The sequence below is a fragment of the Heteronotia binoei genome, chromosome 6, assembly GCF_032191835.1.
Source record: "Heteronotia binoei isolate CCM8104 ecotype False Entrance Well chromosome 6, APGP_CSIRO_Hbin_v1, whole genome shotgun sequence".
Classification (NCBI taxonomy): domain Eukaryota; kingdom Metazoa; phylum Chordata; class Lepidosauria; order Squamata; family Gekkonidae; genus Heteronotia; species Heteronotia binoei.
Window position 1 is genome coordinate 47164956 of NC_083228.1, and position 15132 is coordinate 47180087.

The 15132-nt window shown below is 41.3% G+C and overlaps 1 protein-coding gene across 2 annotated transcripts in view; it reads right to left on the reverse strand.

The window, feature by feature from the left end:
• The window catches only part of MGMT (O-6-methylguanine-DNA methyltransferase), a 301096-nt gene that overhangs the window by 212350 nt on the left and 73614 nt on the right, over positions 1-15132 (reverse strand). For both annotated transcript variants that reach the window (XM_060241416.1, XM_060241415.1), the window contains exon 3: positions 9178-9317. In XM_060241416.1, the coding sequence (XP_060097399.1) occupies positions 9178-9317 (140 nt within the window). The remainder of the gene's footprint in view (positions 1-9177; positions 9318-15132) is intronic.

Below are 15132 nucleotides of genomic sequence, written 5' to 3' on the forward strand. Positions count from 1 at the left end.
CACACTGGGCCCTGGCAGTTGCTCTACCTCAAAATATGCAGACACATTTAGTAGGCCCTTCCTTCAGCTGCTACTACTGGAACCCTGCCTTAAGCTACAACCAAGCTTGCTTGGGTTCAAGAAAATCTTTCGACGGCTATTTTTCATACTTTTATTTGGCTGAAACATTGGGAATTGCTATAAAAGATAGCAGAGAATTGTACCGCAATAAATGAATTAATTTCCAGTTATATGAAGTTCATATAAGCTTTTCTGTAGTTATCCCAAAAGGGATATTTATGAGGAGCCTGCAGCTTTTTACTGGCTGTTTTTCCCATGCTTTTAAAAGCAACCTATTGTGCAGATATTTAGCCAGTGAACTTCTTTCATCCTTTTTAATATCTACAGGAGTTTAATTTTGATGTCAGACAGCTGTTAAAAGCAGGACCAGTAAAATGGTGCCAAGTTCATAGTACCATCACTTCCAGTGCTATTGAGATATACTGCAGTAATCTCCAATAATCTCTTTCTGCTCCACACATCTCACTCACACAGAAATCTCATAGGAAGGCCAGCTGACTACAATTGGGGGTGCCAACTTTTCATTGGCAGAGCTCCTATGTCTGCAACAACAGTATGATGAACAGAAAGGTTTCATCCAGTAGAAATGGAAGGAAAGAAAGAGAAAGAAATGGAAGGAGAGGAAAAGAAGATATGGAAAGAAAAAACATAAGAGGAGCTATGTTAGATCAGGTCAGTGGACTACCCAGTCCAAAATTCTCTCATACAATGCCCAAAAAGCACCAGAATGTCCACCAGTGGGGCCAGGGCACTAGAAGCCCTCCCACTGTTGCTTCCCCGCCCCCCAGCACCAAGGATACAGACAGAGCATCACTTGCAGGGAAAGAAAGAAAGAAGGGGGGATGGGAGAAAAGCCTTTCTTACCATCAGATGACCCCAGCCAGCAACAATTCTGCCCAGGGGTCGTTTGATTAAAAAAAAAGCTACTGTAATGCCCACTCCCTGCCCCTCCTGGCTGAAAAACACACAAACACCCTTCTTTGCGATTCAGGCCTCAAAGGGAAATCTCCCCAAAAGAGCATACTGCAAGGCACATGAAACCTCATACCTTGAAGAACACTTCATGAGTCTAAAGTGCCAGTGACTCCAGCTTTTCTCTTAAACATTGGGAGGAGGGGAGAAGGAAAGAGAGCCTGCCCAGCTCCTCTCTGCACAACACAGAGACAGGGGGAGGAAGGAAGCCAAACAGAGCTCAGGCTTTGCAGCCTGTGTCAGTCTTCAAGGCTAGCTTTTTTCTGCACAACAGAAAGACAGGGGAAGGAAGGAAGCCAAATGGAGTGCAGGCTTTGCAGCCTATGTCAGTCTTCAAGGCTAGCTTTTCTCTGCACAACAGTGAGACGGGGGAAGGAAGGAAGCAGAGCAGAGGTCATGCTTTGCTGGGGCGGGGCTAGCTTTGGCTTTTCTTGTGACCCGGTAGTGAGGCTTCCATGGCCCGGTACCGGGTCACAACCCTGCAAATGGGAAACACTGATCTACATCATAGAGTAGAACTAAAAAAATAAAACATTCTTTAAATATTGTATTGTAGTCCATGTTCATACAAGAACTTTATTATTCAAACAAACTCCAGTAACAGCGAGCAGAAATTGTAATGCAAATTAGATGGAGTAAAAGTTGCTCCTTCCATAAGAAAGATATTTACAGGAAACAATGGCAAGGAAGCAGGGCTTTTTTGATTGAAAAAGCCCAGCAGGAACTTATTTGGTGTCCTCCTGACACCAAGCCAGCCAGAACGGAAGATTGGAAGCTCTTACCGTGAAGCTTCCTTTTCGGTGGTCCTGGAGTGGGACGGTCCGAAACTGTTGGGAGTAGGCTCCTCCTCCGGAAACAGGGTCGTTGATCATTTGATCCGGCCAGGGGGAGGGGCCGCTCCGTTGGAAACTCTCCAGTCCATAGAAAAGCCATGCTCCCCCATCGGCATACATCTATAAAAGAAACTCTGCAGCATGGTAATAAACCACACAGAGACCATAATGATGCAACGCCATTTTAATAACTGCAAACGGCATAAGTAACCGTAACCAAACAGACACTTCCGCTACCAGTGCCCCAGTATCTTCCACAACCAGCTCCCACAGCTATTCGCCTAGAGCAAAGTACAACACCGGGTGGGATGGACCGTCCCACTCTAGGACCACCGAGAAGGAAGCTTCACGGTAAGAGCTTCCAATCTTCCGTTCTCCAGTGGTCCCTGGTAGTGGGACGGTCCGAAACTGTTGGGACATACAAAAGCAATATGTACCCCGGGCGGGAACCACTACATTCAACGTATAACCTGTTGTAGCACCCTGCGGCCAAAAGCCACTTCAGCAGAGGCCCACCTATCCACCTTATAATGCCCGGTGAAAGAATGAGCGGAACTCCAGGTGGCTGCCCTACAAATGCCTTCCAGGGACGAGAAGAACTTGTACACTGCAGACGTGGCCGCTCCTCGTAAAGAGTGAGCCATAATTCCTCCTGGGGGCTCCAACCCTGACGCTGTGTATGCTGCAGAAATACATTGCCCCAACCATCTGCTCAGGGTCGAAGAAGTACTTTTCTTTGGTTGAAACACTGGAAAATTGCTGTGAAAGGTAGCAGAGAATTGTACTGCAATTAATGAATTAATTTCAAGTTATATGTTCATACAAGCTTTTCTACAGTTATCCCAAAAAGGATATTTATGAGGGGCTTGCAGCTTTTTACTGGATGTTTCCCATGCCTTTAAAAGCAACCTGTTGTGCAGATACTTAGCCAGTGAACTACTTTTATCCTTATTAATATCTACAGGAGCAGTTTAATTTTGGTGTCAGACAGCTGTTAAAAGCAGGACCAGTAAAATGGTGCCAAGTTCATAGTACCATCTCTTCCAGTGCTATTAAGATATACTGCAGTAATCTCCAATAATCTCTTTTTGCCCCATATCTCTTACTTTCACCCACACAGAAATCTCATAGAAGGTCACCTGGCTACAAATGGGAGAGCCAACTTTTCATTGGCAGAGCTCCTATGTCTGCAACAACAGTATGATGAACAGAAAAGTTTCATCCAGCAAAAATAAAAGGAAAGAAAGAAAGAGAAAGGGAAAGAATGAAATGGAAGGAAAGGAAAGGAAAGACATGGAAATAAAGAACATAAAGGAGCTATGTTGGATCAGGCCAGAGCATCATTTGCAGAGAAAGAAAGAAAGAAAGAAAGAAAGAAAGAAAGAAAGAAAGAAAGAAAGAAAGAAAGAAAGAAAGAAAGAAAGAAAGAAAGAAAGAAAGAAAGAAAGAAAGAAAGAAAGAAAGAAAGAAAGAAAGAAAGAAAGAAAGAAAGAAAGAAAGAAAGAAAGAAAGAAAGAAAGAAAGAAAGAAAGAAGTGGGGGCAAAGAAAAAAAAAGAATCCTCTCAGCTACTGAATGAACTTGTAATCACCTAGGCAGGCAACAGCCAAAGGTGAGAACGGCAAAATGAGGAGGCAGGTCCGTTCTTTGGTCCATTTTTTAGGAGTCACCACTGGGAGATGCTGGAGGTAGACAGCAGAGAGACGTACTAGAGGAACACAGCCTGGCATAGGGAAGGAAGGTAAGTTCCCCATGAGGTGGATCTGTTCCCCATACTGGAACTGTAACAGAGAATTTGCCAAATAACATAAAGTGGCATTACACTTCAAGGTTGAGTTTCACTGGAGTCAAAACAATAGGATCATGAAGAAAGGACCTAGCCTACAGAAACATTCCATGCTCGCAGACCTCTGCTTGCCATCTTGTGGTTTCCTTTGGTATATAAAGAAAGAGGCTCAAGACATGGGGACCTTGTTCTATGCATGTACACTATCTGCCAGTTCTCCAAACAGCAGCAAAAATGGTAGCTCTGTAGAGGTTCATGATCTAGCACAGGGGTGTCAAACTAATTTGTTATGAGGGCCGGATTTGACATAAATGAGACCTTGTCGGGCCAGGCCATGTATATCATAAAATGTAATGCCAGGTAGTCGACATATAAACTTCATAAAGGGCACAGACACAATTAAATTTTTTTTTAAAACTTAAAATAAAACATGCTTAAAATATTAGCACACTTGCAATATTTTGTTTTACAGTCTCTGATAAATGTCACCTCTTGCTATGAATTACTGCATCAAAAACTGCAGACAATGTCTGTGCTGTACCAGTCTTGAGTATGTGCTGTTCAGGTGTGCACATCTGTAAGTTGCAAACCTACTTTTGATTCACTGACATTCATTACAGATATCTCATGGCCAATGCTTTGAGCCTAAGACCCAGAGGAATATGAAGCAGCTGGACACTGTGAGCTTTTGTACAGAAGTTGCTTCATGCACTAGTCAAGAACATGTGAAGGCACCATGGCACAGACTGAGGGCTATGTGCTTGTCTACAAAACTATAATTTCCCCCCAAAAATGACTGCAACTAAAAAAAAAATACAACTTCCCCCTAAAAAACGATGAGAACAGAGAGACAGCCATGTACAGTCGTCAGTGTCAGCCTATAATCTGGGAAGTCTAAATTCAAGACCCCCAATCAAAGGAAAATGTGAAAGAAAAATAAGGAAAATTTGCTGGTTAAACCTGGGGTGGAACACACTCTCAGCCTAATGCTGATATTTCTCTTCTAAATAGTTCACATGCTTTCCTATTGAGAAAGACTGAAGGACATGAGTACAGTGAAAAAGAGGAGGGGAATCCAGTTACACCCATAACAAGCCCAACAAAACTCTCTCTCTTTCTCTCTCTGTAGCAAGGCAAAAAGCTCATACGGTCACTAAAACGTTGCTAGTCTTAAAAGCATTCGTTGTAGCTCTCCTGATGGTGGGGACTGGGCAGGGCAGGAGGAGGGGGAGGAGCCTCAGCCATTTATTTGAAGGAAGAGAGGCTTGTCTCAGTAGCTCTGCAGGGTGATTAATTGAGCCTGGCAAACTTAATCACCCAGCAGAGCTATAGAGCTAAGCTCCCTCACTGGCTGAGGCTGCTCCTCCCTCCACCTCCCTTTGGGAAAAAGGAAGGGGGAGAGGGAAAGGCTGCTTTGCTGCTCTGGCCTGTCCACGAAGAAACAAAATGGCAACCAAAAAAAAGCAGGCAAGGGAAAATGAAGCAGATGGCAGCCAGTTGCTGAAAGGCCTGATTGGAGCCCTCTGTGGGCCTGATCTGGTCGTGGGCCACGTGTTTGATATCCCTGATCTAGCAGGTGGCTTCAATCCATCCACACTTGCAAGACTGAAATGAGACTGAATAGCTAATATTGAGTATTATAACAATTGCAGTCCAGAAGTGCTATTCAGGTTTCTACATCAGTATTAAGAACAATCAAAGAAAAAAATTAATGACAGGTGATGATATCCACACTATTTTAGGAAGACTGGTAACAATTCACTTACCACAGAACTGATATTTCAACAGATTATTCATATTTTCTAAGCATTTAGTTATTTAACTTTTAAAATAGTTTTTTTCAACTTTTATGAACTGTCATACTTCTCTATAATCTTGGATTCCTCCAATCCTGTGTGAACCATTCCTTTTTTTGTGTGAGAAGCCATTGCCATTAAGAAACTGTGGCTGAGAGTGAATGGAGAAAATAATTTCAGCAGGAGCACCACTCTTGGCATTTGAACTAAAGGGCATGAACAAAGCACCACATTTCAGAGTTCCTTTTCAAGGTTTTAGGTAGAATGCAAAGCTACCACTCAGCTTCCAGCAAGAATGGGCCCCCTACTGGAGCCCCAAAAGTCTTTATACTCTTACCTCATTAATAGGGTTGCCAGGTATGAGTTGGAAAATACTTGGAGACTTTGGGAGTGAATCTGGGAGAGGACAGGGTTTGAGGGGAGGGGCCTCAGCATGGTACAATGTCATAGAGTCCACCCTTCAAAATAGCCATTTCTCCAGTGGAGGCTGGCAATCCTAGATGAGCCTATTAATATTTTGAGCATGTATTCTTGCTTACTAGCCAGTTTAAAAGTGAGAGTGCACACTGTTTTGTTCTGTTTTTATTTTCTTATGTCATAAATAATAAACCTAGATATTTTAATAACTATTCCCTATCTATAAAGGGAAGATATTAAACGTTATATTGGAATGCAAGCATTTACTAATAGAATTAAAATTTTTAGAAGATACAGAAAACTCCTTTTAAAAAGATTAGCAAAAGAGGCCATGAGAAAGAAAATACTTTTATGGACAATATTTCTTCTACTTGTTTAAATTCCTTAACATAAAGTATCTTAAAATGTTCCACATAATGCTATCACCAGTTACTTATGGTATCGATGAATTAATTAATTGATTAAACTGGCTGAAAATCTCAACAGATTCCTTTCCCTCACAAATATCTCTTCTGAAGTGGGACCTATTGTAATACATGTGCAATTACTCTAAAATCAAAGAAAGTGAACTTTCTTCTTCAGAGCTATAGTTTTATTCGCAAGGAGATTTATACCTATTTAATGGGTTAATCTATGAAAACCAGACAATGGCACCACTATCAGGGCTCCTTCTGCTCAGAGGTAGGCTGCTCTTTCCAGTGGTTTCAGGAGGCAGAAGGCACCTTTCAGCTTCATTTCTCTCCCTGGAAGAAACCCTCATCCAGTTTGATTCCTGCCTCACAGTCAGAAAACAAGGTTTAGGAAGAGCTCTGCCTAACAGTTCTCTCAGGATATGATTTTTTAACCTGATTTCACTGAAGATACCATCCTTGAAAATTCTCCTTCTTTTTTCCAGTCCAACCATTATGGATGACCTCACTATTCCATTGAAGTAATAAGATTTAATGCAGCCTGCTTTAATCAAGTAAGAGCCTTACCATGAAGCAGATGTATCCCCCCCCCCCCCCCATTAACATCACTTACATACTACTGTAAGAAAAGTGGCTGGAAAACACTCTAAATTTATCCTTTCTGGATATTCATACATTTATAGGATGAGAAACCAACCAAACTATTTGGATCTCGACTGTATACCATATATTAACAAATGAAATAACAAGAATGATAATGTACAATACAAAAGCTAGGGGAACAAAATTAGCAGCTTTCAGTATAGCAATGAAGTCACAACCAAGGAAGCTACTATCAGATCCAGTGAGCAGGCACATTTCCTGGGACTAAGAACACCACAGAAATACACTACAACATTATATTTTAGATGGTATCATATATTATTATTGTATAATTATTTTGTCTTTTATTGGTTATGAATTGTTTGCTGGTCTACAGCCATTATAAATAAATGTGTTCATTCGTACTCTACAGCATTATCACAGCTTGGTTTGCCATGAGTTTCTGATATCCATCAAGCCACTCTTGCCCCTCTCACCCTAGGAATCATGTATGATCATGTTCTGTCTCCCACTCCTGACACGGTTATTATTTCCACACCAGTCCCCAATACACTCTCTCCGACTCAATAACAGAGCACCATTTCTCCCCTACTCTATAGTCTAAGGGTGCTTCTGGATTCAGGCCTACCGTTGGATAAGCAGATGGCGGTTGTAGCCAGAAGTACCTTTTCCCATCTGCCACTGGATAGCCAGCTGTGACCCTTTAAGGGCAGCAAAGACCTGGCCACATGTAATACATCTAGATTAGACTGGTGCACTATTCTCTATGTGGGGCTGCTCTTGATAAATGTTCAATAACTGCAGTTGGTGCAAAATCTGCAGGCAAGATGCTGACTGAAATGAGTCATAGGGACCACACCACTTCAGGCTCGTTCCATCTACACTGGTTCACAATTTTTTTTTCCAGGCAAAATTCAAGGTGCTGGTATTTAAAGTCCTATATGGTTTGGGACCAACATATTTGAAGGACTGTCTACTCCCTTAAGAACCTACCTAACCACAGTGGTCATCTTCAGAAGGCCTGCTTTGAGTGGCCACACCTTCTGAAATTAGGCAGGTAGAGGGCCTTCTCAGTAGTGGCACCAAAACTCTGGGATTCTCTCCCCAAAAAAATTCACCTGTCCACTTCTGTTGCCATCTTCTGCAAACAGGTGAAGACTTCTTTGTTTAGCCTGGTGTCCCCTCACTGGTCTTTCCTACCTCCCCAGTATTTTAATTGTCGTTCTTAACTTTTGAACTTATTTTAAACATTGATATTAACTTATTTTAATAATGTATTTACATGTTTATTTTAATGCTTTTTAAGATAATGTTGGAATTTGAATGTTTAAATTTATTAGCCACCTTGATGGTCCCATGGCAGCAGAAAGGCAGAATAAAACAACAACAACAAAAATCTAGTCTATGAAAAATTATATACAATCTATTTCTATTTTAGCCTGCAAGTCTGAAGTAGGATTTGTAGCAGAAATAGGGAGAGAGTTACACATGCTTTTATGGGGCAGGCAAACTGATGGTACTGACTGCTGTGAATGTTCAACTACTAGGGCATTTGTAGGTTTTCATATTCTGTCCTTAGTGGCTATTTAGATTTTGATATGAGGATCATACTTATGTTAGTGTATGATTGTGAGATGATATTGTTGTCCTAGCAAACAAATAAATTAGCAGCAATTGAATTCATGCAGTTCACTTAATCTTTTGATGACAGCACAGAAGGCAGCAAAATAACACCTCATGCAGGTTTCATCCATGTATCCTAATTACAATTTTGCCAATGGAAGTGTCATTGCCAGGGCAGCAACTATTATCAAAAATGAGTTGTTGCTACAACACTGCCTCTTTCCTGGCTTGAGAAGTAGTGGGGTCACATCCCTGATGTTGGATTTGATTTCCAGAGACACTTGGAAAGTGCCCAAGTGTGTCTAAGTCTCAGCACAACATCAAGAAGGACTCTAACTCTACCCTTCTTCTGAGACCGGGGACCAGCAGTCTACCTCTGACTTTGCTTGTCAAATTAAAAGATGAGTCTACTGATAAGCATACAGACCTCTGGTCAGCATTACTTTGAAAACTGAAATACTCAGGGATGAAATCCCAATTCATTCAGTAGCAAAGCTGGACAAGCTCTGTTTGTGGCCACATTTATTCATAAGGATTAAAATGATCAAAAATTAAAAAAGCTTTTTCAGTGGATAACTATTACAACAACCCAGACAATTATATTCCATTCCAGTTGCATGGAAATATGTAGCATGAATGCATGCATATGAATGTAATCAATTGATAGGACAAGCTTACCCACTGGATGGCAGAACATTGCCCTGCATTTGGATTTCATGAACTCCTGTACTGCATCCATATACCTCAATTCTTCCCACAGGGCTGCTGAGTACCACACACACCTTCTCACACTGAGTTTTTCCATCTTTAAAAGCAATCTGTTCAAATGAAAATCAAATTGAATAAATTCTCTCCAAGTACATCACATCTCAAAGATTTGCACGTTAAAGCACATTTTATGTATTGCTCCAAAAAGGAAAAGGAAATTTTGACTTAAATCTGTCCTGTATGGTTGGTGGAAGAATCCAGAAAAAAGGGTTAGCTTCCCCTTCCAAAGGCAGAGCCAACGAACTAGGTTCTCCTTCCAGAGAGGGCAAACTGTCTTGAAACTTAGACAATAATTGTGCCTAACTTTAGGAAAAACAAAAATCTACAACAGTCTAAAATCAATAGGAGAAGGAACTAAATAGATGGTAAGCTGTAACTATAGTGTTTTAACTGTAAGCCACCTTGAGCTGGCCTGAAGCAGCAACACAGAAATATCCTAAATATTCAAGTAAGGAATCCACAATGGTACCTGGATTAATCAACCCTACTAGGGAGCTGCATGAACAAGATGTTTTCCACCAACACAGAACATCTAGTTCTACTCCTGAGTGGATCTACCAGCCAGCTACTTATCTGGACACAGTGAACTTTTCTATTTACACTGACTTCCCTTTCTTGTATAGCAGAAAAGGAGACTGACAGATAGGCAAAGGAATGTTTCAAAGTAGCAACCCATGCTGGGAGTGAGCCAAAGTATCCCACAGAGAGTAGCACCCTTTGCTCAAAAGTGATATCAGCCAATGAGAATAGGAACTTTATATTCACACAGTGAAGAACTGGGCAACCCTGCAAAATAATGTCTGCTGGGCAGTAACATTACTAAAGGCTACCGAGGCAGCTGTGCAACATAGCAAGTGCATTGACAGACCTTCTGTACTGACATGTTGCGAGCCACCAAGTCCACTTGTGGGGCAGGGCAGGATATAAGCTTCAAGAAATAAATAAATTAAATACTATCTCAAATACAGTGTTGTCGATACACCAACAGAACCCTTGTACTGTCTTGTTCACCAAGCCCCAGATATAAGCAGGTCTTGAATTTAGCAGGAGCTCACAGAAGCACAGCTCCTGAACCTTTCTGACGCCCCCCCCCCTACCTTGTCCATTAATAGTAGGTGCAGCTGCATAACAATCCCTGGCATAGGAGAGTAGGCAGTTAGCCAGCCCCCAGGAATTTTGCTATGCCCCCAGCAGCCCTCATTAACCCCTGGAGAAGCCCGCGCCACCTTTTCTCCACTTCTTATGTGATTTTGGGTGGTGGGTGGCTTGCTGCCTTTTGACTGGGGCAGCCAACCAAGGAGAGCCCCAGGTGAGCAAGCCCTGCTTGGGCTGGCTGGATCTCCTTTCTTGTTTTGGGTTGCTTTTGGTTTGGGGTGTGTGTGAAATATGCTAATGAGTTATGCTAATGAACTCCACCACCTATTTTTCTACAAAATGACCCCCGTATATAAGCATTCTCTAGATGACGTGTGCCTAGTTGGGATACCAGACAAGTATATAGACAGGGCTGGTTGTTGTAGCCTATAATTTACTTGTACAAATCACTCTACATATGTTATACAAGTATTATTCTGGAAGGAACCAGGCCTATGCACAAACCACCACAATGTCATGCTTTCAAAACTTAAATCCAACGAAGATTTTCATGCAATGGATCACAGGTGTCAAACTCATTTGTTATGAGGACCCGCTCTAACATAAATGTCACTTTGTTGGACCAGGCCATGTGTGCCATAAAATGCAACATGAGGTACCAGAGATATAAACTTTATAAAGATTATTTCAGATGCTGAATGGCAATAGCAAGCGTGATTGGATATGCAAAAGGGCAGTAGGCATGGAGATAGCAGCATTGGTAATGAGACAGGAAAGCTAGGTCTCAGTTTGGTACAGAAGGATTCAATTCAGAAGGATGCAAAGAATAACCGGAAACAAGTCTGAAGAAGTGAGGAAAGTCTCACAAAAGTACCTGCCACATATTTTGTTAAATCTTTAAAGTGCTACTAGACTCTTGCTTTTTCTGCTGCTATTAGAAACCACAACATTGAAAAACCAGCAGAGGCACATTTTAACCTTCCAGAACATTCAATTGTTGACCTAAGAGTAGTAGTTCTCTTACAAAGGAATTTAAAGGGAAAGAGAGACTGCTGAATTACAACTGGTAATGAAGCTGAAGGCAATGCATCCTTCCTGTACTGAACTGAAACCTAGGTTTTTCTCTCTTATTACCAATGCCTGCTATCGTCATTTGTCATCTGAAATCACTTCAGTCTCCAAGATATAAGGACAGATGAGTATATTCTAATCTATCTGTATCTGAAGAAGTGAGCAGTGGCTCATGAAAGCTCATGCCCTGCCACAAATTTTGTTAGTTGTTAAAGTGCTGCTGGACTTTTGTTCCCTTCCACAAATAAAGAATGCAAGCTGTGCTGTTAATGTTTCTTCCCCCTTCCATCTGTAAGAAGTGGAAAGGGGGATCTCTCTCTCTCTCGTGTGCGTGCTCTCTCTCTCTCTCTGAAGAAGTGTGCTTGCGCACAAAAACTTATACCAGGAATAAAATGCTGTTTGTCTTGAACAGGGGACTCCATTCCCTCCCCACCCCCACTCTCTTTCTGAAGAACTGTGCTTGCACACAAAAACTTATACCTGGAATAAAGCACTGTTGGTCTGCAATCACAGCATGCCCATTATTTCTCTTTTTTTCTCTGGCTCTTTCCCCCTCCCACTCCCTCCCCAGAGGAGGGGGAGGAACCCTCAGCTAATCAAGGGAGGGTTTTCTCTGGCTCTTTCCCTCCTCCTCCCTCAGCCAATCAAAGGAAGGTTTTTTCCCTCTCCTCTGTAAAGCAGGAAATAGGAGAGATTGGGCAAAAGGAGCTGTGATGCAAAAAAACAGAACAGGAAGCAGGAAGCTACAGACAACCAGTTGCTCAGTGGGACAGATACTGTTTGTGGGCCATATCTTTAAACATCCCTGCAATGGATGATAGTGGCTTTACCATTGTCTGCCTTGGCACTGAGGAGCACTCCAGGCTTTTCTGGAGGATGTCTATTCTTGAACCCATTCCAGTCCAATTTCCGCCCTGGCCATGGGATGGAAACGGAACTAGTCACCCTCATGGATGACCTCTGGAGACATCTGGATTGGGATGGGTCACCACTGCTGTTACTTCTAGATTTGACAGCAGCATTCAGCATGGTCAGTTATGATCTTTTGACCCACCACCTTGCTGAGATAGAAGTTTGGAGGTCTGCCTGGCAATGGTTTTCCTCCTTTTTCCATAATCAGGGACAGAGGGTAGTGCTTGGTGATGGAGTATTCCTGCATTAACCACTTGAATGTGGAATGCCATGGGGGTTGATTCTCTTGCAATGCTATTTAACATCTATATGCACTTCCTCGCCCAGGGGGATTGGGCTGCGATGTCACCAGTATGCAGATGACACCCAGCTCTATCTGTTGATGGATGGCCACCCAGACTCTGCCCCAGAAAATCTGACCAGGGCACTGGGGGCCATGTCTGAATAGCTACAGCAAAGCTGGCTGAAATTTAATCCAATAAAGATGAACATCTTGTATCTGAGGGGGGGAGGCAGCACAGTGATAATCAATAATAATAATAATAAATTTATTCTTATATCCTGCCCTCCCCCGCCAAAGCAGGCTCAGGGAAGCTCACTGGCTAATCAGGCTGCCCCCCTAAGATGGCACCTTGCTTGTGCAAGCCTAGAAGATGAGGAGTGGTCCTGGATGCCTCACTTTTCATGGAGGCCCAGGTCATCACAGCTGCCAGGTCTGCCTTTTATCATCTCCAGCAGGTCAGGCAACTCCCCCCCAAAGACTTGGATACAGTGACCCATGCAATGCTCGCTTCCAGGCTTGACTACTGTATCTTGCTTTAAGCAGGCTTGTCTTTGTGGTTGATCCTGAAACTCTAGCTGGTGCAAAATACAGCAGTGCACCTACTGACTGTGTTGACTGTATGGGCATACATTCAGCCACTGCTACACCCATTGCACCATCTACCAACCAAGTGCCAGATCCGCTTCAAGGTACTGATAGTGACCTTCAAAGCCTTGCACAGCCTGAGACCGACATACCTGAGGGATCGCCTGTCTCCATATGTGCCCCAGAGAGCCTTGTGTTCTACCAATTAAAATCTGATAGCTGTCCACAGCCTGAGGAACATCCTCTCAGCCTCAACCAGGGCCATGGCTTTTTCTGCCCTGGTGGAACATGCTCCCATGGGAGATCAGGGCCTTGTAAGACCTTTTATCTTTCCATGGGGCCTGTAGAGTGGAGATGTTTTTTAATTTTTGTGTGTGTGATGTATTTTAATTATTTATTAATTTGTTTATGCTTTTGATGTAATGCCAAATGGCCTAATTACTGTCTGTGATCGGCCCTGAGCCCACTTGTAGGGAGGGGGGAATATAAATTTGAATGAATAAATAAATAAAGCAAAGAACCAATGAAAATCTGATCATTCCCAGTGAAAGCATTGGAAGACAAATGGAAGAAAAACCCACAAGTTCTTAGCCGATTTTTATAATTTTTATTGATTTTAGCTATAAAAAGAGAAAGCATATGCATAAATACAGAAACAAGAGGGAGGGGTGGATACAGAATGGGAAACCAGAAACAAAGAAAGTTGCAAATATATCAGTTACATTTGTACCTCAAAACAAAATACCCAATTCTTTCTACCTGAAAGTATTGAATTTTCCACTTATATTCTACTGTCTTCATTTTCCATTATACACTTTTTACTAAGCTGTTGCTTAAGATACGAGTCTAAACTATTCTTCTGCAGCACATATAGATATAAAAAGTCAGAGAGGTCACAACACAAAACTAACTGGCTAAACTTAACCATATCAAAAGTACAAACTGACTTGTTATTTTAGCGATGTCATCATTTGGATAAGCATAAAAAACAAATATCATCTCTTTATCCTTCTAACTTACTTATTTCAAATAAAGAGAAAGAAAGCAAATTTAAAATAACATAAAAAGTAGAGAGATAAAAAAGTGACAAACAAGAAACATAATAGTTTATCTGTCTCAATATAAACAGTTTCTCCAGTCAAACATATTAAGAGCAGATCTACCAGATTACAAAATAATTCTGCTGTCTGCCTTCTTAAAAATTGATCCAAGTTAATTGTTTATTTATGTAAAATTCTTTTTAAAGCTTTTGGATACTATAACTCCTATATCCATATTGCTCTAAGAGGCACAAATCTAATATACCATAACAGCCACAACTCCCACACTTATTTATTTTTACCTAAAAAAACAAACAAAGCATCTATTATCTCTATAGCGCACTCTTTTTTCTGATTTCAAACAATTTTATTAATACCATATGGTAATAAATTTCAATTTATTTTGAAATAAATCATTAATCATTACTTTTTTTTATCTATCCCATATATTACTTTCTACCCACCCCTACCCCCGTTACTTGACCCCCGCCGGTGTTATATACTTAAAATCTTAATATTAAAGGTATCCTTAATTAATAAGAACCAAAATTAATAACCTCCTTCCTCTTGTACTTAGTCATTATCAAAATTGTCCAATGTCCTTTTATTTTCCACTCTTTTTTCTATGTATCTTCTGAACTTTTTCCACTCCATCTTAAATACTTCTAAATCATAGTCTCTTAAGGTTCTTGTTAACTTGTCCATTTCACTCTATGTCATAACTTTTACAATCCAATCCCATTTCTCTGGTATTTTTTCTTGCTTCCATAAGCAGAACTTTTTCCATTTCTGTTTGTTCTCGTCTTATTCCTTCAGTTTTAACATCGCTTTCCACCAAACTTTTTATTTGTTGCATTTGAAACCAATCATATTTATTAT